General features: G+C 41.8%; 1 protein-coding gene across 3 annotated transcripts; it reads right to left on the reverse strand.

The window, feature by feature from the left end:
* Nucleotides 1-18: 18 nt before the first annotated feature.
* Nucleotides 19-21,636, reverse strand: NCOA4 (nuclear receptor coactivator 4). 3 transcript variants are annotated; one of them, XM_058542871.1, is made up of 10 exons: nucleotides 21,539-21,636; nucleotides 7,391-7,545; nucleotides 6,085-6,225; nucleotides 5,807-5,895; nucleotides 5,397-5,505; nucleotides 4,494-4,583; nucleotides 3,825-3,968; nucleotides 1,458-2,474; nucleotides 890-1,030; nucleotides 19-522 (listed from the first exon to the last, which is right to left on the reverse strand). In XM_058542871.1, the coding sequence occupies exons 2-10, from the start codon at nucleotides 7,538-7,540 to the stop codon at nucleotides 517-519; spliced, it is 1,887 nt and encodes a 628-aa protein (XP_058398854.1). In that variant the 5' UTR covers nucleotides 7,541-7,545; nucleotides 21,539-21,636; the 3' UTR covers nucleotides 19-516. The 3 variants fall into 3 exon arrangements, with proteins under 3 accessions (XP_058398854.1, XP_058398852.1, XP_058398853.1); XM_058542869.1 differs by having other exon boundaries at nucleotides 3,825-3,971; XM_058542870.1 differs by lacking the exon at nucleotides 21,539-21,636 and adding an exon at nucleotides 14,091-14,159 and having other exon boundaries at nucleotides 3,825-3,971.
* Between the last annotated feature and the right edge of the window lie 894 nt (nucleotides 21,637-22,530).

A 22,530-nucleotide genomic window follows, 5' to 3' on the forward strand; every position in this document is an offset into this window, starting at 1 on the left:
CATATGAAATATATATTAATTAAACAGAAGAATCATTATTTCTACCACTAATGGAAGGAAACCCACAGCAAGGGAAGCATCTAAAGGGCAGTCAAAAGGTTAGGGAAGTTAACTAGCTTTAGAATACCTCAACATACCTTGATTAAAGAACTATTTCATTTTTTAAACTACAGTGTCTTAATGTACTTCTAGTAACAACCCAATCTAAGGAGCCATGGAGGCTTATGAAAAAGACCTATCCACAAAGATGCCATGTTTCTAGCATAGGGGTGAATTAAGTTAATACTTCTGTAAGAAGGAACTGAATCACCTCAGCATCAATCAACAGCCTTTTTCTTTTACAGAGTAACTCATAATTTGATGACTTATTTCTCTTCACTAGTTCAAAATTAGGCAGGAAAGGAACTAAGCTGACTGGTCAGACCCAGAAACATAAAGATTTAGCAAGCCACAGTCACTCGGCTCATGGATGTGATAATCTGCAGAAAAGTTGCTTGACAATGGTACTCCATTCCTTCACATCTGTAAAGACAAGCCAACAGATTAAAAAGTCACTTCACTGTAGGATAAAAGCAAATTTTTCCCCACCTTAAAGCTCTGACTCATTTCTCAATAAGCTATTAGAATCCACACAGGCTCTGAAAATACCCCTGACAGCTACATCATCTAGAAAAGGTCATTTTCAAGTATGTCTTAGTTATTTCATAAAGCAAGTTCAAGTGAAATACATGAAATATTTATGATCTCCCTCTCTCCCACCCTCACTTGCCTAATACACATATCATTAATGTGAATATGGTTCAGTGGTCAAAGTATGAATTGATATATAAGACAAAACATTTATAAGCAGCTAAAATCTGTAATATTGACACTAGTGGCATATACCCACCTGTAGAGGAGTTCGATACAACCACTTTTCTTTATCAACTTTAAGCTGCATACAGGCAAAGAGATCACAAACTGCTGGAAGGCCATAACGGTCTGGGGGAAAGTTACATTCCTCCTGTAGGGGTGAATTAAGTAATACTTCCTGCAAGACAAAAAGGGTGGGTTGCGTGACAACTAGGAGTCAGGAAACCAACTTAACTCATCTCCCAAATAATGTAATGTCTATGAAGAATAATTTAAATGTGGGCCATTCTCACTGTATTAATAATCAAGAGCAAAGGTTACCATTGTTTTCTCTACCCCTGATCTTTTCGATAAATAGCAATAAAACAGGCTAGGGTTTTTTTCTTTCCTGCAGGATGGGGGTTAGGGGCCTGGAAAATACACAAAACTTGCAGTCTAAATAATCACAAATCCTCCATTCTGTTTCTAACATGGCATCAAAACTAATACTTAAGCCAAATTTAACATATAGTTAAGGATGTGGCCCATTTGCTAGGCTTGGGATTAAGAAAGTAAAAATTTATTAAATATATTTCAAATGGTGCTATTTTGATGTCTGTGCTCACCTTGGCCTTCTTTCGAAGTAGCCACTTGTCTTCTCCTGAGGATAACTGGCTGAGGTTTCCTGTCTTCTTTCCTGGCAAGACCCAGTCAGCTGTGTTAAAGGGACACCAAGAAGTGGCCACGGTGCTCATAAGATTTTGTTTGCCAGCTCTGTCCTCGGTACTAGGCACTTCCTTGGGATATCCTTCTTTGCATGAGGGTGTGATGAGCCACTCTGACAAGGGACTGTTCCTTATGACTTGGAAGGAATCAGCAATTCTAGAAGGAGCCATTGCTTTTGGTACCTTAGCTTGTTCTGTTGCCTCTTTTCTGGAAGGACAGAGCCACATATTCAGGGAATGTATATGCTTCTCAGGCTCAGGTTTTGGTTCCACAGGCATACCATTTTTATCCTTTCCTTCTTTCTTCAGAAGCCATTTACACAAAGCTTCCTTCTCACAATTTTCATCACACACACACTCTGCAAAGCTTGTACAGGGCTCATTGGCTTTGCATACTTCCTCTACTTTATATGGGTCCTGACAGTTCTGGACAAGCCAATCCTCAGTAATCATGCTGGGGGTGGACAAGGGTTTCTTGGCCTCCAAGTGGTCATTCAGGCACTTCAAATTGCCCAGGTTTTCAATCTCCACACCTCTGGGCTGGTTGCCCTGACAACGGGTACAGGAATCGGGCTTGACAAGCCAATCATTCACACTATAGGACTCCTGGAACACCTGGAACAAGAGCTTAAACTTCTCACTGGTTTCACAGCTGTCATTCCTGGACTTCTCTAGCTTATGGGATTCCTGGGGAGTCACCAGCCAATCAGAAAGGTCCATCTCATCTTGATCAAGAAGCTCTAGATCACCAACCTTTTCAATCTCAGTGGAGTAAGAACTAGTGGTAGAATAGCTGTTACACTTCTGGTAACTTGGTTTTTCAGGAACTTCTTGTTGCTGACTCTTGTGGAGCCAGTTTTCCAAGCCCTTTAGGTTGCCCCAGACATTACTGAAGAAATTGCAGGCTCTGGCAGAAGTCTACTCAAGAAATACACAATATCAGTTCACCAGAACATTATGACTGCTTTGAGATTCAATGATAAAAGTTCTATTTGCATATTACTGCACTAACCAATGTTTCTAAATTTAAGTATACAAAGCCAAGAAACAAGGGTTTTCTCTGTTGAGATATTAAAATATATATTTGCATACATGAAAGATTTAATTTTTTGCAGTTTTAAACAAACTGAAAAACATTAAAGACAAACTAGGAGAAAGCATTTGTAGCATTTTTGATAGAAAAGAGGTTAGTAGTTCTATATATGTTTTTATGAATAAAGAAGACAAAAATAAGCAAAGGATATGATTAGGCAAGTCATCAAAGAAGGCTAATAAACATGAAAAACAGTCAGCCTCCTTAGTAATCTAAGTAAACATTATTTTGTGTCAAATTCAGAGAAAAAAAGAAACTTGTGACCACCTCTATTAGAGAAGTTTCAAGGAAGCAGGTACCCCAATCTTCTGCTGGTGGGAATATAGACTGGTTATCAACTTCCTGCAAAGCCAAGTTGGCAATATATATCAAAAGTCTTAAAGGCTGTGCAGAATTGTAACCTAGGAATGCAATTTCTAGGAATTTACTTCTAAGGAACTAATCAAGAATGTACACAAATAATTAGCTCCTGGATGTTTGAAGGAACTCTGTTTATATCCAGAAAAACTGGAGTCTAAGTTACAGCCAATCAATGAAATATTATATACTATTAAGGATTTTATGGAAGAAATTAAATGACGGAGAAATATATTCATGCTCTATTGGTGAAAAAAAAATCTGCTAACCAAAACAGGATTTACAGAATGATTTTTTTAAAGTTTATGTATGCATAGAAAATGAAGTATATAAACAAAAACGGTAGTGTTTGTCTCTGCATGTTGGGATTATGGGTTTGTTCCCTTTTTTTTTTTTGAGGAAGATTAGCTCTGAGTTAACATCTGTTGCCAATACTCCTCTTTTGCTGAGGAAGATTGGCCCTGGGCTAACATCTGTGCCCATCTTCATCTACTTTATATGGGACGCTGCCACAGCATGGCTTGACAAGCAGTGCATAGGTCGGCAAGGGGATCTGAACCTGCGAACCCCAGACCTCTGAAGCAGAGCGTGTGAACTGAACTGCTACGCCCCTGGGCCGGCCCCGGATTATGGGTTTGTATTTCTTTCTACGGTTCTTTGTTTTCTAAATTTTCTATCTATAGTGAAGAGGTGTCACTATAGTAATAAAAAGTTATTAAAAATATGTTTCCAGACTAGAACTAAAAACTATCGATTAGTAGTAACTAACTCCATCCACTACTACGTCTACCTCAGAAATAATAAAGGCAGCAACAGACCTGACTATTCTCCACGGTCTGCTTTTGGGTAAGCCAGTCCTGGAGGTTGGTGCTGGGTATGTAAGGAGACTGATGACCTCTGGCAGGTTTGCTTCCAAGGAGCCATTCGCTGAGAGGGACAGCTGTGGTGCTGGATACTGACTTCTGCTAATCACATAATACTTTGCTGCTTAACAAGGTAATGTCAAATGCAGTAGAAAGTTCACCAGAAAAGCAGGAGACCCAAGTTCTCTAATATTGGCTTGCCTAAGCCTCCATTTTCACAAACATAAAACAAGGAGTATAGCTGATATCCAGAGTTGTTCCCAACTCAAAACATGGAGGATCCTATATTCACACTGCCTTTAGAAGTAAATCATGTCTACGAATTATAAAGAGAAAGATCCCCAAGATAGAACTAAACTAATCAGAGAGCTAATGATAATTTCTTAAGAACTAATTGATAATTACTTTCTCTCTTACTGAACACCTATAAAACCTCTCAATTTCTATCTGACATTCACTCTCAAGGGAAGTATTTAATTGCATACACTAACTCATTACCACTTTACAAATTTTACCTTTTTACAAATAAAAGATAGCAAAAAAAAAAAGTGATTTAGTCAAAATCCAAAAAGAAATATAAGCCAAGTTAATAACTCAGTTACCAGAAACAAAATGACATTTTACCTGCTCTGGCAATGGGATATAGCCTTTTTTCTCCAGGAAGGGCCCAATATTTGATGAACCAGCATGAACCATCAGGTGCTCAGGAATTTGCTATAAAATAAAGGCAAATTAATCATGTTATTAATGTTATGCTTTCACACCAAAAAAGTGAAATTGTAATTCCTAAATTTCAAAAGTATTAAGCAGAGCATTACTATTTCCCTAGCATAAATATTCTTTACACCAAATTCAATGACCTACGAAGTAGTTATCAAATCTGAGAGTTCTCTATCTACTACATAAATATCATCATTTAAGGAATCTTCACCAGAATTGGTAGCATTACTACTTTTCACAAAACCCAAATGAGACCATGTTTCATTCTTTATATTAAAGACCATTCAAGCCACTGGGACCGGCCCCGTGGCATAGCGGTTAAGTGTGCACGCTCCACTGCAGCAGCCCGGGGTTCGGATCCCAGGCACGCACAGACGCACCACTTGTCAAGCCATGCTCTGGCAGCATCCCATATAAAGTGGAGGAAGATGGGCACAGATGTTAGCCCAGGGCCAATCTTCCTCAGCAAAAAGAGGAGGATTGGCGACAGATGTTAGCTCAGCGCTGATCTTCCTCACAAAAAAAGAAAAAAAAAGACCATTCAAGCCATAAATTTTATAAGAAATATGTCAAAGATATTTAAAGAGATACAAGATGAATTCTAGAGACTACCAATGAGTCAATATCACATTCCAAGAACTAGCAGCCTAATGCTCTATCACCTTAATCAGAATATGAAATTTCTGAAGCTTATCAAATTCTCAAGAAAACACTATTCATAGTAAAAATGTGATGTTTTTAAGACCAACTGTGAGGGCAAAGACCTGAGAAGCGCACTATGAACCATCTCAGATCAACATTACTCACGATGGTCTTGAGGGACCCAAATGTGGTGATGGCCTGGCGCAGAGCAGTTGTGTCTGTTTCAAAGAGTAGGACAGTCGAATCTTCAGGTTTGAGGGTCAAACTACCCAGTCTGGAGGAAAAAATAAACAAAGCCTGGCTATTTTTAAGGACCGTCTGTTTTACCTTCATCTAAAACAAAAGCCAAATTATGAGTAATCTGAAATGATTATACTTTTCTAAGAAACTCAACCAAAGGCAGTGACTTAACCATGCACCACCAAGTATATTAAATATATAAAGAAGGATGATCTTATCACAGGAACAGAAACGTCAAGTTAAATCCAACAGACGCAATAAGTTACAAAACTGATGTTTTTTAATACACCAAAGTCAAAGAGCCAAAAGTCAAAACAAGCAAAAAGGGTCTTTACCTCTCCAGGCACACAGAAACTTGATTGGCTAGATCTTTGTTTTGGGTACACTCCAGCTGATGAATAAGACAGTTGAACTGACCCAGTAACTGTAAGAAAAATGAAACAATCTAGCCACAATGATACTAAAGGAACCAACTGTATCCAAGTTAGCAAACAGCAAAGACCATTTGAGATTCAACTTTTATCTCATCTATATTAATGCTGCATTATAGGAAGACATTCTCTGGAAACCAGAAACCATGCTCAAAGGAATTATAGCTTTGCAGCCACCTTACCCAGTAGAGCTGTTGGGCCTGCTGCTGAAGTGTCTCCTCCTTAAGCTGATAGATGAGATCTACCTGTTCATAAAGCCACACCTCACGGCTTCGAAGGCATTCCAGGTGGCGGCTTATGCAGCTATGAATCTGAGCTTTGACCTAGGAAACACACACATGTAATTTCACTAGTGTTATAAGCCCAAAGAATGGTGTTTCCCACAGAACAATGAGGTTCTTAAACTTTTGGGGGTCACAAATTCTTTTGGTTTAGTGTCCCAAAGCCCCCTGGACCCAGTTTAAGAATTCCAGCCATGAAGGCATAGCTAAGCTCTAAAATCCTCCTTCAATACCCCTCCTCGTAAGAGGATTGGGTTTATTTGGGGTATCCTAAAGTAATCAAGAGAAAATACAAGGATAGGTCACATGATACTGATCCCCCTCAGTTTTCCATATAATTTGAAAACCTATAGCTTTACGAATTTATCAGTGTTATTAAATAAGACAGTGTTAGCTTAATAGCTAGTCCTTTTCTCTTTTCTCACCCTACAAATGAGAAATCCATTTACAGTAGGCCAATTTAGTAAAGAGATGTGCCACTACATGTCAACAGCCAGAAGATCAGTAGGGTAGACAGTTTAAGTAAAATTATAAAATAAATGTTTCTGGAAGCATAAATAATAATTCAAAAGGAGGATAAATATAAAAAATCAAAGAAAACCAAAGAAAAAAAATCAAAACAGCTATAAATTATCCATGAGATTCCACATAAACAATTAATTATATTTTAAAACACATTTTTCTGTATAATAAAGTTGTATTTCAAAGTCACGTAATACTTCGTCACCACTCACCAACAGAATACTATTAGGCCAATGGAACGTACAGATTTCATTCTGCCTTGCTCTAACAGAAAAAGTCATTTACAGAACCATGCCACCACGAAAACCATGCCACCGCCACGTTAAAAGATGCTAGGGGACATGCTGAAGTGCCACCTTGTATGCATCAAGGATACAGCTGAGCAGCATGCTGCTCACTCATTTTGTTGTTTTATTGATGGCAGTGCGTGGCACAGGGACCACACAGAGGAACAATCAAAAATGCATGTTGAACTGAATTCTCTAAAGTAGTACAAGGTTTTCCAGACTCTGTTAACATCTGCTTTATTTCCCTTTGGAATCAAAGGCACCAACATTTCAAGCAGACCACTCAAGGCATTGGGTGAAACTTTTTGGTTGGCACTGAGAAGCCAAGCCCTTGGCCATGCCCTAATCAGCCTTGTGCTAAGAGTCCAGACAAGAGGAGAGAAAAGCACGAGTCACACCTCTCGCAAGTTATCTTTAATTTGCTGTTCAGCTCGGAGAACTCCACCAATAGCAAGCTCCAAGTCCCTCCGTGCATCACAACACCTCAAAAGGGGTTCTCTATTACCGGAGCAGCCACTCTGGTCCTGTGAGGTACTCATTCTGCTCATTGTTCCTTTAAAAGAAAAAGAAGAACAATCTGAATTGCACCATAATTACAACCAAAAGCACCTTTCAATTATCCCCCAAATGATTATTCCAACCAGCTCCCCGTTACTAACTAGATTACTTCCAACATAGGACCTGACACACAGTATACTCTTAATAAACATTGCCTCCTCTTCTCCACCCACCACTGTGTTCCTGCTATAAAATTCTATGCATCTACTTTAGTGACACTTTACATGTGAACAGATATTTCTGAAAAATTGCAGTAATTTTCCTAAATTGATAGGACATAAAGCCTCCAAAAGTTAAAAGAACACTAGAGTGTAAGGTTCTATTTATAATACACATCGAGTCACAGGGGGCATGTGTGCTTGTTTTACAGATTTAGAGTGAAGACTAAAAGGTCTAGAAGGATCCATAATTACTTTGAAAAGAACCTACAATCCAATAACTTGATCAACAGAGATTGTTTAGATCTGGAATTTACCTAATTTATTGGGAGGACGGAATTTTTTTTTTTTTTTTGGTGAGGAAGATTGGCCCTGAGGTAACATCTGTGCCAATCTTCCTCTATTCCGTATGTGGGATGCCACCACAGCATGGCTTGATGAGTGGTGTGTAGGTCCGCACCTGGGATCTGAACCCACGAACCCCGGGCCCCGAAGCAGAGCTCACAAACTTAACCACTCCACCACTGGGCTGGCCCCAGGCGAACGGAATTTTTAATTTGTTTTTTCTTTTTTAGGTGGAATTTTTTTTTTAATTTAGGAAGAACTTAAGAATAGTTTCATAGATAGGAAACTCTCAAGAATGTAAATCCAGGGCCAGCCGGGTGGCGCAAGCAGTTAAGTGCGCGCGCTCTGCTGCGGCAGCCCGGGGTTCGCCGGTTCAGATCCTGGGTGCGCACCGACGCACCACTTGTCAAACCACGCTGTGGCCGCGTCCCATATAAAGTGGAGGAAGATGGGCACAGATGTTAGCCCAGGGCCAGTCTTCCTCAGCAAAAAGAGGAGGACTGGCAGCTGTTAGCTCAGGGCTGATCTTCCTCACACACACAAAAAAAGGATGTAAATCTAATAAAATAATTGCATAGGATGCTGATATAAGGGAGGTACTTACAGAAATTGGTGTGGAAAACTTGAGAGGGTTCTCTAAATAAGCTTAGGTTTATGAGAGATAAGAAACAGAAATGGAAAGAATAGCATATAACCAAGGATACAATGATATGAGACTGCAACAGAAGAGTATCAGAAAAGTAATGAAGTAAAGCTTGACAAAAGCCTCTGGAAGAACAATTTGGTGTTTATTCTGGATACATCTAGAATCAGAGGTGGTTTCTAAACAGGTAGAAAGAAAAAAAAAAAAAGCAGTGATCACTGTAGCCCAGCATGGATTCACTTCACTAAGCCCTATGACACCAAAGTTATTTCCTTCTCGGATAGTTTTACTAAGCTTGCCAGGCAATGTAATGCTGTGGACACAATATATCCCGACGACAGTAAGATTTAAGACGAGGTTGTATGTTATCTTTGTAGACAAAGTGAATAGGGGCTAAACAGAAGTACAACTAAATTAATCATAAGATTATTTCTTACAAAGTATTCAAAGGATAATAGACTAAAGACAATCTGTAAATTTTTTAGAGACATGTCCCTGTTTTCCCCAATTACTCAACTGTTTTCCCTAATTACTTGGATGAAAACATAGAAGGCAGACATTAAAGTTGGAGATAACATGAGGTGTGACAGAAACAGATTCTAAAACAATCTCTACATAGCTGTTAAATATTATAAAACAAAATGTAAATGTTTTGAACTTGAATCAGGGAGGACAAAGTGGAAGAGAATAAATATTTTTAAAAGAATGGAGATTTTTAACTGAAAGTAAGCTCCATATGACTTAGCAGTGTGCTGGGTGTCAGGGAAAAATAACTTAGACACTATTTGACTGCATTTACCAAAGGTATAGCATTTGTCACAGCACTAATCTGTTCCATGTTTATTACACTAAAATTGAAATTTCCTTCTGAACAACACACTTAAGAAAGAGGCATTTAGAAAAGGGAAAGAGACCTCAAAACCGTGAACTATTTCTCCAGGAAGGGAGGCTGTTTAGCCTAGATAAGAGAAGTCTCTGGGAGGACATGATTACTATTCTCAAATATCTGGAGACCTGTCAAATAGAAGAATTAGACTTGTTCAGAATAACCCAAAGGGGAGGAGAAGGACTGACAAGAGACATTTGAGGAATACATCCAAAAACTTCCTAACAGTCTTGGAGGCAACGATCTTCCCAGAGGAGTCAGCTTCCCGCTGAACAGAAGCTACCAGTCCTCCAAACGGCTGACTGCTCATCTGAGACAAAGGGGACTCTGGCCTGGACTGCATCTTTAAGCCTAGGTTTAGGGCCAGGTGGCTAGCTAGAAGCTGGAAAGGGACAAAAGTAGCGTGATCCCCACCCTCAGAAATAAAGCGATGAGAGGAAGAAGCTTTCCTTTGACCATCTCAGCAAAAGATTCAGATTCAGGAACTACAGAGTTCCTGAAAGAAACTGAAAGATTCAGGAAACTTTCTAACTTCCCCTTGTTATTTTGTTACCTCAGTTTGTTTCTCCATAATGATCTCTAAAAAGGAAGGGCTTGCTTAACGGGATTTGACAGGAATCCCTTGTGGAAATTTTTTTCAACCCTCAAAACACCAGCTGCAGCTACTTTGCTGCCTTCCCCACACTGTAAGCCGCCCTGTTTTAAGCACAGGCATTCGTGTACACTTGGCGCACACTGCAGGAACTTTGAAAAATACCTGCATAACAGGAGTGAAATGCTGGCTCATATTTGGAGAGCTGGAGTGTCATCTCATTGCCACAAGTTGCTTCACTTTGCACTTACGGCATGTTTAGCTGTCTTTCAAACATATTAACCAACTTTCACCCGTGCCAAATTTCCCATTCTTAGGTCCTCACCAATCATGTGGAATGCCACAACACCTGGCATAGTGTAAAATTTAAGCAACAAAATTAACTTAAAATGTTGCTTCACAATGTGAAAAACTCCAGAGCTCTAGATCATATGGGAGACAAATTCAAATGCATACTGTATTCAAGTGCTGACTATATTACTAGATTCCTAAAGTAAGTCTTCTCAATTCAATCACAAGTACCACACAACTGCCTAACAAGAACAGAAATATGACAAATTACACAAACTGGATTTTCCCCTTATCAGCTATGGACAGAAGGTAAAATGAGATTTAAAAGTTACAAACTGATTTTTCCCCATATATTTATCACGTTTTCAAATTAAAATGAGTGTTATCCTTCAAAACAGTCATCTTGTCAGACTACAGGTCTTCAGAGCCCATTCGTGAGCCACTAAGAAAACCTATTTCATTTCTTTATGGCCAGTCCAGGATGCTTGTCCCTTTGCTGCCCTTGCCACTGCCCCTCCTCCTCCCTGTGGGGCAGTCAGCTTCCAGAGCCCAAGAAAGGAGCTGTGCAAAGGCTTGCCTCCTTGTTCTGCAGTGAGGAGGAAGCCCTCAGAGCTGAAACCGAGAAGTCTACCACAAGAGTGAACTCAAACCACAATGAGGTGAAGCTGGAGATAAGTTTTGTGAAAGGTGACATCCAAAGAGACTTGTACAGGGTAACTAGTTCATACGGCCATTTTCAATAATTCACCATTTGTTTTAGGTTTGAAAGCCAGTGTAGCAAGCACAATGGTTAAGAGATTACTCTGGGATCTGACAAACCGGAGTTCTGGCTGCCTCTGCAAGCTTGAGACCCATGAGCTAGTTACTTCTCTCCGCCTCAATTTCCTCTGCAAAAACGGAGACAATAACAGTAGCTACAAATGGCTGCAGTGAAGTTAAAGTGAGACATTATCTGCCTGTAAGCACTTAACCCAACCCCTGCACCCTGTATTGTTAACGCTGCAGTTGTTGTTGTTGGGTTTAGCTGAGCTATGGGGACCTTAGGAACCTCCACCTTTCAACTACAGAAAGAAGCACTGAAGCTAGAAAAGGCTTTGATGTGAGGAGGCCCTGACTTAGAATCATTTCACCATTTATCAATGCTATGACCTTGGATCATTTGCCCTTTTTGAACCTAACATTCTAATTAATTCATAAGTGAAGATAACAATACCAACCTCATAGACTTAGGGGTAAGGATGCGGTACTTGTGTGTGTGTGTGTGTGTCTGTGTGTGTGTGTCTGTGTGTGTGAGGAAGATCGGCCCTGAGCTAACATCTGCCAATCCTCCTCTTTTTCCTGAGGAAGACTGGCCCTGGGCTAACATCCATGCCCATCTTCCTCCACTTTATATGGGACGCCGCCACAGCGTGGCTTGCCAAGCAGTGCATCGGTGCCCGCCGGATACAAACCGGCGAACCCCGGGCTGCAGCAGCGGAGCGCGCGCACTCAACCACTTGCGCTACCAGGCCTGCCCCTCAATGCGGTACTTTAAAAAATGTTAGCTCCCCATCTAGTCTTTCAGTATACAACATGCAAAAGGCAAACTGTTTTTACTGCAAAAACTCAATAGTCTAAACCCTCCAATATGTACCAAGTATGCACACTTTTGCCTGTTTTCTTATCTGTAAAAAGATTGCACCAAATCAGTTCTAATTCTAAAATTCAAATCAGTGAAAGACTATTAAAGATGTCTTTTCATCTTCACCTTTGTAATCCAAACTATTGCCCTACCATCTTCAAAAGGATTGCCTTAAATGTATATTTTTTGAGACAAAGCTAAAAGTTTAAGTGCTTTCTAAAACTCCCCTGCCTCTAGGATTCCTGTCCTAGGTTTTGGGGGAGGGGGCAAAAGGAAGAAATGCACACATCCCTCAAACAAATAAATAAAGCTCCAGGAAAACCTGAAGCTTTCCTCAATGAGGAGTTCTACAAACTATATATGCCAGATTTGCACAATGCTTTGCACAAATCTAGTTATGAAGTCTGAAGATCATGGAACCAAAATTGAGCAACTAACCACAAATGAAGCTAAGTCATTATCATACAGTTTAACCATAAAATTTCCAAAGGGCTACAACCCTCTCATGACTGACAAACCACAATTTCAAGTTGAAAAACCCTTGTCATCTCTTTAATAGACTACTCTCATTTTACAGATGAAGCCACAAAGGCCCAGATAGTTTAAATGACCCATCTAAAGGGCCACAGTTATCACTGGTAGACTTGGATGTAGAACTAAAGTTTCTAAAGTCCAGTCCTGGATTCTCTCCCTCTGACCACTTTGTTCTTCCTTTAGTGTATTATCACCCATAAATTATTATTTGCCAATGCTAAAGTTTAAAATTAACATTCCAATGGGTTACTATTGGAATAATTTTCATTAAGATTCTCAGTACATTTTCATAGTCCTCAAAAAATTACAACAATTTTTCAAAACCTTCCTCCTTGGATAATGCTAACAAAAATAAGTAATACTCTTGCATGTTATGATAGGCTCAGAATAATCAAAATACTGTCAAGTACTAGTGCAAAGTACGAAAGACAAGAGCAAGAGCCCTGGGTTCTGATCGCACATCTGTATCACCACCACCCCAACTTCCATTTGTCTGTCTGAATGAAGGCTTAGACCAGATTATCTCTAACTGCACTTTCCAGCTCTGTTTGTCCCCCTTCCCACCTGCTCCTCTTCTCCAAAAAATTATGTCTACTTTTTACTTATTTTCCTGGTATTTGAATCATTGCTAGCAGCCCAATCCCTTAAAAAATGACCCACAGGATATGTGTATGTTCTATGGATTACTAAATTCGAAATACTGCTAATTTGATTATCTTTGATGAGACAACATATATTAGACCGTTTGTACAAATTTTCAGGGAAAAAAATGGTAAATTATAAAATATTAATTTCCACGTTCAATTTTACCTTGAGACATTTCTTCTTTACTTCACACGTTCTTTCTTCTTATAGTCAGTTAAAAAAAGGTTGTTTCTTATATCACAATTCATTAACTCAAAAGTTATATCTATCTTACCCTAGCCCTAGCCCACTTTCAATTCTTTATTAAAATAAGTAATTTCTGAAACTCAGGATCTGATTCTCCACAATTTTTTTAAACCACGCCAACAAAGGTTAATGCCTGAAGAGAAACAAAATAAGGTAATAATAAATTCATGATAGCATATTTTAAGATTAACACTTTAGAGCTTACTGCGCTCGAATCTGTCTACCTTTATACCTGTAACTGTGAGCAATCAATCTCAGCACAGCAACTTTCCCAAGCAGTGACTGAAAACTGACCACAAAACTGGTCATTACCATCTAATGCCAAGTAAAGCTTTTCTAGTTCAAAAGCAACAGTGACTCATGAGACTTTCCAGGCTCCCCAACACCTTCTAGGAGCACAGTCGCCCTTCGAAGCCTCCGTCCTGTCCTCCCTGGGAGCGCTTTCCCTCTCGGCTTCCGAGCCAGCACGGTCACCGCCAGGCCGCATGCGCTCAGCCCCGGCCGCGGGCTCATGGCCCGGCCCGGCCAGGTGAGCCCACCCCGAGGTCTCCTGCTGCAGCCCTGGCCTGCCGTACGTACCTTGCAGGCCAGGTCCCCGCGGCGCGAGCTGCCAGGCAACCAGGAGGCAGCTTTATCCACTACCAGAGAGAGCAAAGTCCCCAACTCCCCGGCCGCGCCCTCTCGCCCGCGCGACTGGCGGCAGCCACAGGGGCACGGGAGCGCGCACGTCGGTGCAGGGGCGGGGCGGGAGGCTCCGCCCACTCCGGCGGCCACTCGGCCCTCCCGGCAACCAGGGGTACCCCAACCTCCCGCCAGGCGAGCGCGTGGCTCCGACGCCGCCTGGACTGGGAGCCCCCATCCCGGCTAGGCCGCTCCCGGCGCAGCCAGCTCGAACAGCGCTGACAGGCGCCAGGCGCTCGTCTCCAGCCTCTCATCGGCCCACCTGCTCCAGCGCTTAACCTGTGTCCACCCCGCTCCGCGCCCCAAATCGTCAAGACGTCTATGATTTAAGGATTTTGCTGCTAATCACTACAGAGAAATAACAGACGTGGGGCAGTCCGAAGGCTTACCAAGTTATTATTGGAATGTTCCTGGCCAACAGCTTATGTCTCCCTCTGAGATTACCACTGTCAGCCCAGCTGGAGTTCAGCCCTCAACTTCTGTTTCAGGCTCTCGGACATCTCCTCACCTCTGTGACACACCTCTACCTGTACCCCCTGTCTCTCCCTGTCTCTATGTCTCTCTCTCTCTCTCACACACACACACACACACTCACTCCCATACGGCCTCAGTCCAGCGCTGCTTTAACAGTCACGGATGCTTTTCATTCAACAAAAGTTGACTGAGCACCTACCAGATGCCAAAAACCATTCTAGGTAGTAGTGAACATGAGAGCCCTACTGGAGAGGCAGTAATACATAGTAGTTAAGCGGATGGACTCTGGAGCTAGACTGTTTGGGTACAAAACCTGGCTCTACCACGCAGATGCTGTGTAACCTTAGGCAAGTCACTTAGCCAATCTCTGCCAACCTTAGGCAAATCACTTCCCTATCTGTAAAATGGGGACAATAATAATGGACCCAACTCAGTGAGAATTATATGAATTAATATATGTAAAATGTGTAGAACAGTGCCTGGCACACAATAAGTACTTCCTGTCTGATGATTATCATGCTCATAGTACTTCTGATTTGGTGCCCTTTTCTCCAAAAATAATCCTTATAGCCTGCATATCCAATCAGGCCAGAAGACAAAATCTAGACAGGATTTCAATCTTTTTAATGTAAAATACTTGCTCTTGTCTATGCATATGAAGCTATTTTTGTAAATAATAAGAGTAAAGCAAAACCACATGACAAAAAGCAAAGGGAACACTAAAGACCATCACCCTCCATTAAGCATCCCTCAGATTTCATATGAACAGTTTGTGGAGGCACCTGCTTTTCCTGTGATGCACACAGCTTCTGGAATCCCATTTCAGACATTCAGTACGAAAAATAATGAAAAAATAATTTCTCTCAATTCAAAATACCTTCTTGGATAATACATTTTGTGAAGATATAAAAAAAAAACTATACCTACCTCTGAATGAGGAAAGTTAAAATTTTATGGCCCTTTGTACTTTGTCAATGGCTAGAAAGAAGGAATTCTCAGTCTATTAAAATATAACTGATGTCAAGAACTTTCATCAAGAACTTTTATCTCTCTTTATAAAACAGTCACAATGTAAATATAGTAGAAACTTTGTTGACCTACTTTGTTAGGTTTTTGTTTTTCACCTACATAACCAGTGGTCTCTATGTCCTCTCTGAAAGACCCTGACCAATGCCTCAGCACACTAAATGCTCCAGCTCTCCCTCACTTGAATTCCCACTGAGTTACACAGTTCGTGAGAGTCAGTGTTTATTCTGTCAGCTTATGCCAGCTTTAGTTGTTACTATAATTATGTGATTTATTAAATATTACATAAACATAAAAAGACTGGATAGGGAAAAATCTAGAAGAATTCTGCATTCAGACCACTTTGCAGACACCTTTTTACTCTCTTATTTTTTATTTACTTATTTTTTTTTCTGAGGAAGATCAGCCCTGAGCTAACATGCATGCCAATCCTCCTGTTTTTTTTGCTGAGGAAGACTGGCTCTGAGCTAACATCTATTGCCAATCCTCCTCCTTTTTTTTTCCCCCCAAAGCCCCAGTAGATAGTTGTATGCCATAGTTGCACATCCTTCTAGCTGCTGTATGTGGGACGCAGCCTCAGCATGGCCGGAGAAGCGGTGCGTTGGTGCACGCCCGGGATCCGAGCCCGGGCCGCCAGCAGCCGAGCGCGCGCACTTAACCGCTAAGCCACGGGGCTGGCCCCTTTTTACTCTCTTAAGCTTCATTATTTGCCCTTGCATGTTTATAAAATGTTTAGGTTCCAAAGGGGAAAAATTCATAAAGCGTTTTACCTCTCTCCTGCTTCAGGATTTCTATGCTGTCTCAAAACAAGAGAACCATCCATTCCTAGTAGATCATCTCTTCTAAAGAGAACATAAACTATCACTCTCCAATGGCTCCCCACTTACCTACAGGATAAAGTCCAAATTTCTTATAAAGGCAATAAAATTCTCTATTTTCTAACTTCAGCCTGACTCTGCTGCTATCTTCCCAAAGCAGCCCCCACACCGTGATCTGCTGGATAGCTGTTCCATGAATAGTCCAGGCTGGTTCACCTTGTCCAACTTGTCTCTCCCAGCTCTCTCTGCCAGCATGACAGTTCCTTCCCTTCTCCCTACCTGCGCACTTTTCCGAGTATGCTCAAGTCACCACCACTACTAAGCCTTTCCTGACCAAGCATGCCACTCCTCAATAGTTTTGGCCAACAGAGTTAGCTGCTGCCTCCTCTGGGCCTACTGTAATCTGTACAGGTTTCAATCATGACTCCTGTAACACGTCACCCTTATTGTTACAAGTCTGCCTCCTCAACCTGAGAGCTTCCCAAGAGAAGGGACCATGTCTTATTCGGCTTTGTACACCCTGATGCTGACCAGACACTCTGGTATCGGTATCTTGGCATTAGCAGCCCCTTCACATTCAATGTGCTCTACTGAATTGACGTAAAGAGAATGGTGTCCCTGGACTTGTGCAATGCTGTGGCCCACACTCAACAGAGGCTTAATACATGTTTGATAAATGGATGAATTAATAAATGATAAATGAATGCTCAAGTTCAGACCAGCCACAATAAGTATGGTATAGTTCTGCGTTAAACATAGATAATCAACTTGATGTCCCTCTAAGGCCTGCATTAATTCAGGAAGGTTCAGAGGTGGAAATGTTTCTAGCATAACTATTACTTTTAGTTTTCTTTCAAACAAGACAAAACTGGCAAGTGTATTGCCACCGAAACCATGATTCCAGGACAGGCCCTGAGATAAAGCGTCTTTCCTGATGCCAGACCCGTCAAAGCTCAGCTATACAGATTCACAAGCACCAGCAGGTTTGTGAGTTAAAGGGGAAACATTAAATGTATTTACTGCCAACTCTGGATTTTTTTCTCAGATTTTGCAGTACCACAGAAATTCACAGCTGACATTGCAGAAGTTTGGTAGGCTTTCAGAACTGGGGCCGTGCCCTATCTTCAGCTTGAAACTTCTCGCCATAATACAGTCAAGGATAGGAAAACATGTTATTTATCTACCATTACAGTAATAATACCATTTTATCCCTGCTTTTATATGGTAAACATCCTGTGGTCTTCTCTACAGAAATAAACAAGTGATAAAATATCTTCCCTCCTCTAAAGCCTGGGGGACTAGCAATAATGCCAAAATAAAACTCAAAATATACCCAAGATTATGTTCTTATGAAATCTGTAATTGTTCAAGTATTAAAAGACTTAACTTCTTATCTATGATCAAACTGACAAGCAAAACCCTTTTAACCTACTTTGTCAGTTATTTACTCCTTCACTGAACCAAACTGTCACATTTGTAGAACACTCAAGGCAATAGTGAATAAGAGGAATATTAAGCTCAAAAGTGCTCCCAAACATACTCCTAGCCTCAAAGAGGAACATCTGGATTCCTCTGCATAATCGAGCCAAGCAAAATCAGGGATGATGCCTTGGGACAAGAATGGCTGAGAGAGTTAGAATGAATCATTCACGTCAGAAGTAAAAAGAGCACCCTCAAAATAACTATTTTGTTCACTTGCTAGTGAATCTATATAATTCAAAGAGTAAAAATGATATGCCAGGATTTCAGGTATTGTAAGCTAGTTGGGAAGTTTATAAATTATGACTGTAATATTATGATTTAACAAGCAAAAAGAAGACAAGCTGAGAAGGACTATATATGGCAGCTTCTCTAACTGACAAGCAGAGAAAACACTATTTTGCGGGGGGGGGGGGGGGGATAAATTCACTTTATTTATTTTTTTGTGAGGAAGATCAGCCCTGAGCTAACATCTGCCAATCCTCCTCTTTTTTGCTGAGGAAGACTGGCCCTGGGCTAACATCCACGCCTATCTTCCTCCACTTTATATGGAATGCCACCACAGCATAACTTGACAAGCAGTGCGTCGGTGCGCGCCTGGGATCCGAACCAGTGAACCCCGGGCCACCGCAGCGGAGCACGCGCACTTAACCACTTGCACCACCAGGCGGGCCCAAAAACACTATTAACACTGGAGGAAAAGTGGTCAACGTGGCCCCCCTATCAGCCTAGGCCACCAGCATTGTCTCTGCCTTCTATGTTGAAACAATGTATTTAGACACATCTACAATGAAAACAAAGCCAAAATGAAAACCATGGACAAAAATTTTAAGAGGGCTAAAAAGTAGCAGGAAGAGAAATAAAAATGCCACAAACATCTACAGCTCCTTCATAAAACTGAACTTAACCCAATACACACATACTCGTTGGTCCCTTATTATAGACTCTTTAGACTTGCAACCTACCTGGTAGGTATACAGATACACTCAGTTCAGTAATGGCTCAGACAGCGCTCTCTGAACCAGTGGCATGAACACTCAGAATAGTGCCCGACACATAGTAAGAGCTATATAACTATTAGCTATTTTTATTACTTTTGGTCAGAGACTGGGGTATGATAATAAGGGAAATATTTAATATGTAGTTCATCAATTTAATAAGTCACCATCATCTCTCTCCAGTGCTCCTGCAGAACTCTATGACTGTTGCCCACTCCTCCCCGCCTCATCTACTCTTCTCCTCTCTGCTGCTCCTCCGGCATACCAAGGAGGCTTCGTCTCAGGGCTCGTCTCAGGGCTCTCGCACTTTCCTCCAGATAGCCTCCTGCCCACTCCTTCACTTCCTTAGGGTGACTGTTCAAAGGTCACCTTCTCAGTGAGGCCATTCCTCACTATCCTATATAAGTCTTCCTTCCACACGCATCCTTAACATATTTTAGTTTTCTCCATTGTACTTATCACAGTCAGACATGTAGAAACCATTTATTTTCTGAACACACACTAGAAGGTAAGCTCCACACAGGTAAGAACTCTTTTTGTTTACTGTTATATAGCAGGTGTTCAATATTTGTTGAAAGAATGAATTCAATAAGTATTTAATACATCCATGTGCCAATACTTTTTTTTTTTTTACACATTATCTCATTTAGTTCTCATAAACCTTGAAGGTACATATTATCATCACAATTTTAAAAATAAAGAAACCAAGTCTTGACAAGGTTAAATATATTACCTACAGTTACAAGCTCCCAAGCAGAAGAACCAACATTTAATCCCAGGTCTGGGTCTAAAGTCCCCAGCCACACAATGTACATTGAAAGGATCATTTAGGTATTAGGATTTTATGTATTCATTCAACAAATATTTATCGAGTGCCTAAGCTGACATGTACTGCATTAGTCCCTGAGGACACAACTGTAAACTTGCCATCTAGAGGAGAATTTGTGCCATTGATTCACCAAAAACTAAGCAGAAAATACAAATTCCTTGAAACAAGAGCCTGGAGAGTTAAAAATCCATCAGCAGCAATGACTGGCTCTGAATGTCTTCCAGTATGCTAACATTTACTCTACAAGGGAAATTATTATAAAACACTAGCCAAGAGGCTGCTGGATGGTGGGAGGGATATGTATCAGAATATCCTGTGCAGTTTCATGAAGTTCCTACACAGGTTCCCGAGATTCTGGCACAGCTAAGCTGATTTAATAAAATGGGGGTAGGGTGGGGAGTCCTATGTAATTCTAAAATATCTTCTCCCCCTTTGAGAATCACATCTTCCTTTCCTTACATAGCTCACCAGGCTTTTCCACTTTTGAAATACCTGTTTGCCCAAAAGTAATAATGTGATTGTAGAAGTTTATTTAGACACAAAATATCATAAAACTCTAGAACTCTAGGACTTTCCCTAGGGACCCAAGGACAAAAAGATTCCATAGAAGAAGGGGAAGGAGAAATAAAATGTAAGAAATGTTACTGTGCTAGACTTTACATATATTATCTCACTTACTTAAATCTGCAAGCTAGCAAACCTTTGAAAGAGCACACCAAGTAACTTGCCTAAGTCACAAGATACCTGCACCCCACCCCCACCTCCACTGTAGCATCAGGGTAAAGTGTCTGATTCCTCAAAGGGTCTGATGTTTTTTAAAATTCAGAAATGTCACACTAGGACTCCAGTGCAGAAATGAGCCAACTATGATTACCTGCCCCATCCTCACCCCAGGAAGTAACTCAAGAATCCCTACAACCATATTTCCAAATTACCAAGTGGGTGGTGGAAACAGTTATGCTATGGTGAATCTTACGCTGATTCGAAAACAACAGAAAACAGCATGGAAAAAAGCTCTGCCTTTACGGTGAGATGACCTCTAGCACTCTGACTTGAGCCATTCCTGATCCCATCATCCCATGTTCTATCCCACGGCAGGAAGACTAGACGGTTTTTGTTGTCCCTGCCACAAGAATTTAGTTCCATGAAAACAAGGACTGCGCCCATTTTTTTCATGGCTATATCCTCAACACCCTGAACTGAATAAATGATGGTTGGTGGAATGCATCAAGGAATGAGCAAGCCTGGCTCTTGTCATCTGTGAAAAGGAGATAATCAAGCCACCTCTCGGGGTTGTTGGGAGAATGACATGAGACGGTCAGTAACGCTGTGTTGGCCCATACAGGGCCGAAAAGATTGATCTTCCTCGCGTTTCCACCCAACAGGTTAGGAAGGGCTGCGCTCTGGGCCCGTTCTGGAACACGGGCCCCAAGAGACCCTGGCGAGGGCGAGCAAAAGCCTGGAGCTGTCGCGCCCGGGGCCGGGGAAGGCAGCAGGCAGAAGGGGCGCCCCGGGTACAGTGTCGAAGGCCGGGGAGCGCAGGACGGCCCGGCCGGCGGGCAGGCAGGAGGAGGTGACCCCCGGGCCGGGCGGGTCGAGGCAAAGGCCGGCCAGGAAGGGCAGGCCCAGGCCCAGAGCGCAGCCGTCCCGGCGCCTCAGACCAGCCCGCAGCGTGAGAGCCGGAGGAGGCGCGCCCGCCTCGCCGGCCATTCCGGTTCTTACCAACTCTAAGTGCCGCTCCGGGCGACCCGAGGGGACCTTCCGAGGACGAGGCACTGCCCAACACAAGCCACGGGCCGAAAGGCAGAGTTCTCGCGGGAGCACACCCTCCCTCCCACGTCTCACGCCACACATCTGACAGTCTCGCGAGATCTCTGCTCGGGTCGGGCCGAAGCTCTTGTCCGCCCTCTACAGGGCACAGAGCGCAAGCGCACACTGTTTCCTGGGCCCCAAGTCAGTGTCCTCGCACGCTTCCTGAATAAATCAGATTAAATGAAACGAACTGTTGAAGGCAAACTCTGTGCCGAGGACCATCCTAAGTGATTCTCTCACACAAGATGTCGTCAGAAGGTAGATATTATTTAGGCTTAACATACATATGCAAAAATACATGTCAGGAGACACAAAAGGACAAACACTGTATGATTCCACTTAAATAAAAAGTACCTAAAGTAGCCAAATTTATAGAGACAGAAAATAGAATGGTGGCTGCCACAGGCTGAGGGAGATGAGTTATTGTTTAATGAGTACAGACTTTCAGTTTGGGATGATGGAAAGTTCTGGAGATGGATGGTGGTCATGGTCGCACAATAAATGTGAATGTGCTTAGTACTACTCAATTGTAAACTTAAAAATTGTAAACTTGTAAATTTTATATGTGTATTTTGCCACAATTTTTAAAAAATTCAGTAAATAGGGACCAGCCTGGTGGCGTAGTGGCTAAGTGCGCGCGCTCTGCTGCAGCGGCCTGGGTTCGCAGGTTCGGATCCTGGGCACACACCGACACACCGCTTGTCAAGCCATGTTGTGGCGGCATCTCATATAAAGTAGAGGAAGATGGGCATGGATGTTAGCCCAGGGCCAATCTTCCTCAGCAAAAAGAGGAGGACTGGCAACAGATGTTAGCTCAGGCCTAGTCTTCCTCACACACACACAAAACAATCAGTAAATAAATAAATAAATAATGTCAGAGTCCAGATTCCAAGCCACATAAT

Source organism: Diceros bicornis, chromosome 6 (genome assembly GCF_020826845.1).
Source record: "Diceros bicornis minor isolate mBicDic1 chromosome 6, mDicBic1.mat.cur, whole genome shotgun sequence".
Lineage (NCBI taxonomy): Eukaryota > Metazoa > Chordata > Mammalia > Perissodactyla > Rhinocerotidae > Diceros > Diceros bicornis.

Coding starts and splice junctions, on each gene's coding strand:
- NCOA4 (XM_058542869.1), bottom strand. CDS start 7,540: ATGAGCAGAATGAGTACCTCACAGGACCAGAGTGGCTGCTCCGGTAAT. Junction 5,506..5,806: donor GTTTCTGTGTGCCTGGAGAG/GTAAAGACCCTT, acceptor TTTTTCCTCCAG/ACTGGGTAGTTTGACCCTCA. Junction 4,584..5,396: donor TTGGGTCCCTCAAGACCATC/GTGAGTAATGTT, acceptor TTTATTTTATAG/CAAATTCCTGAGCACCTGAT.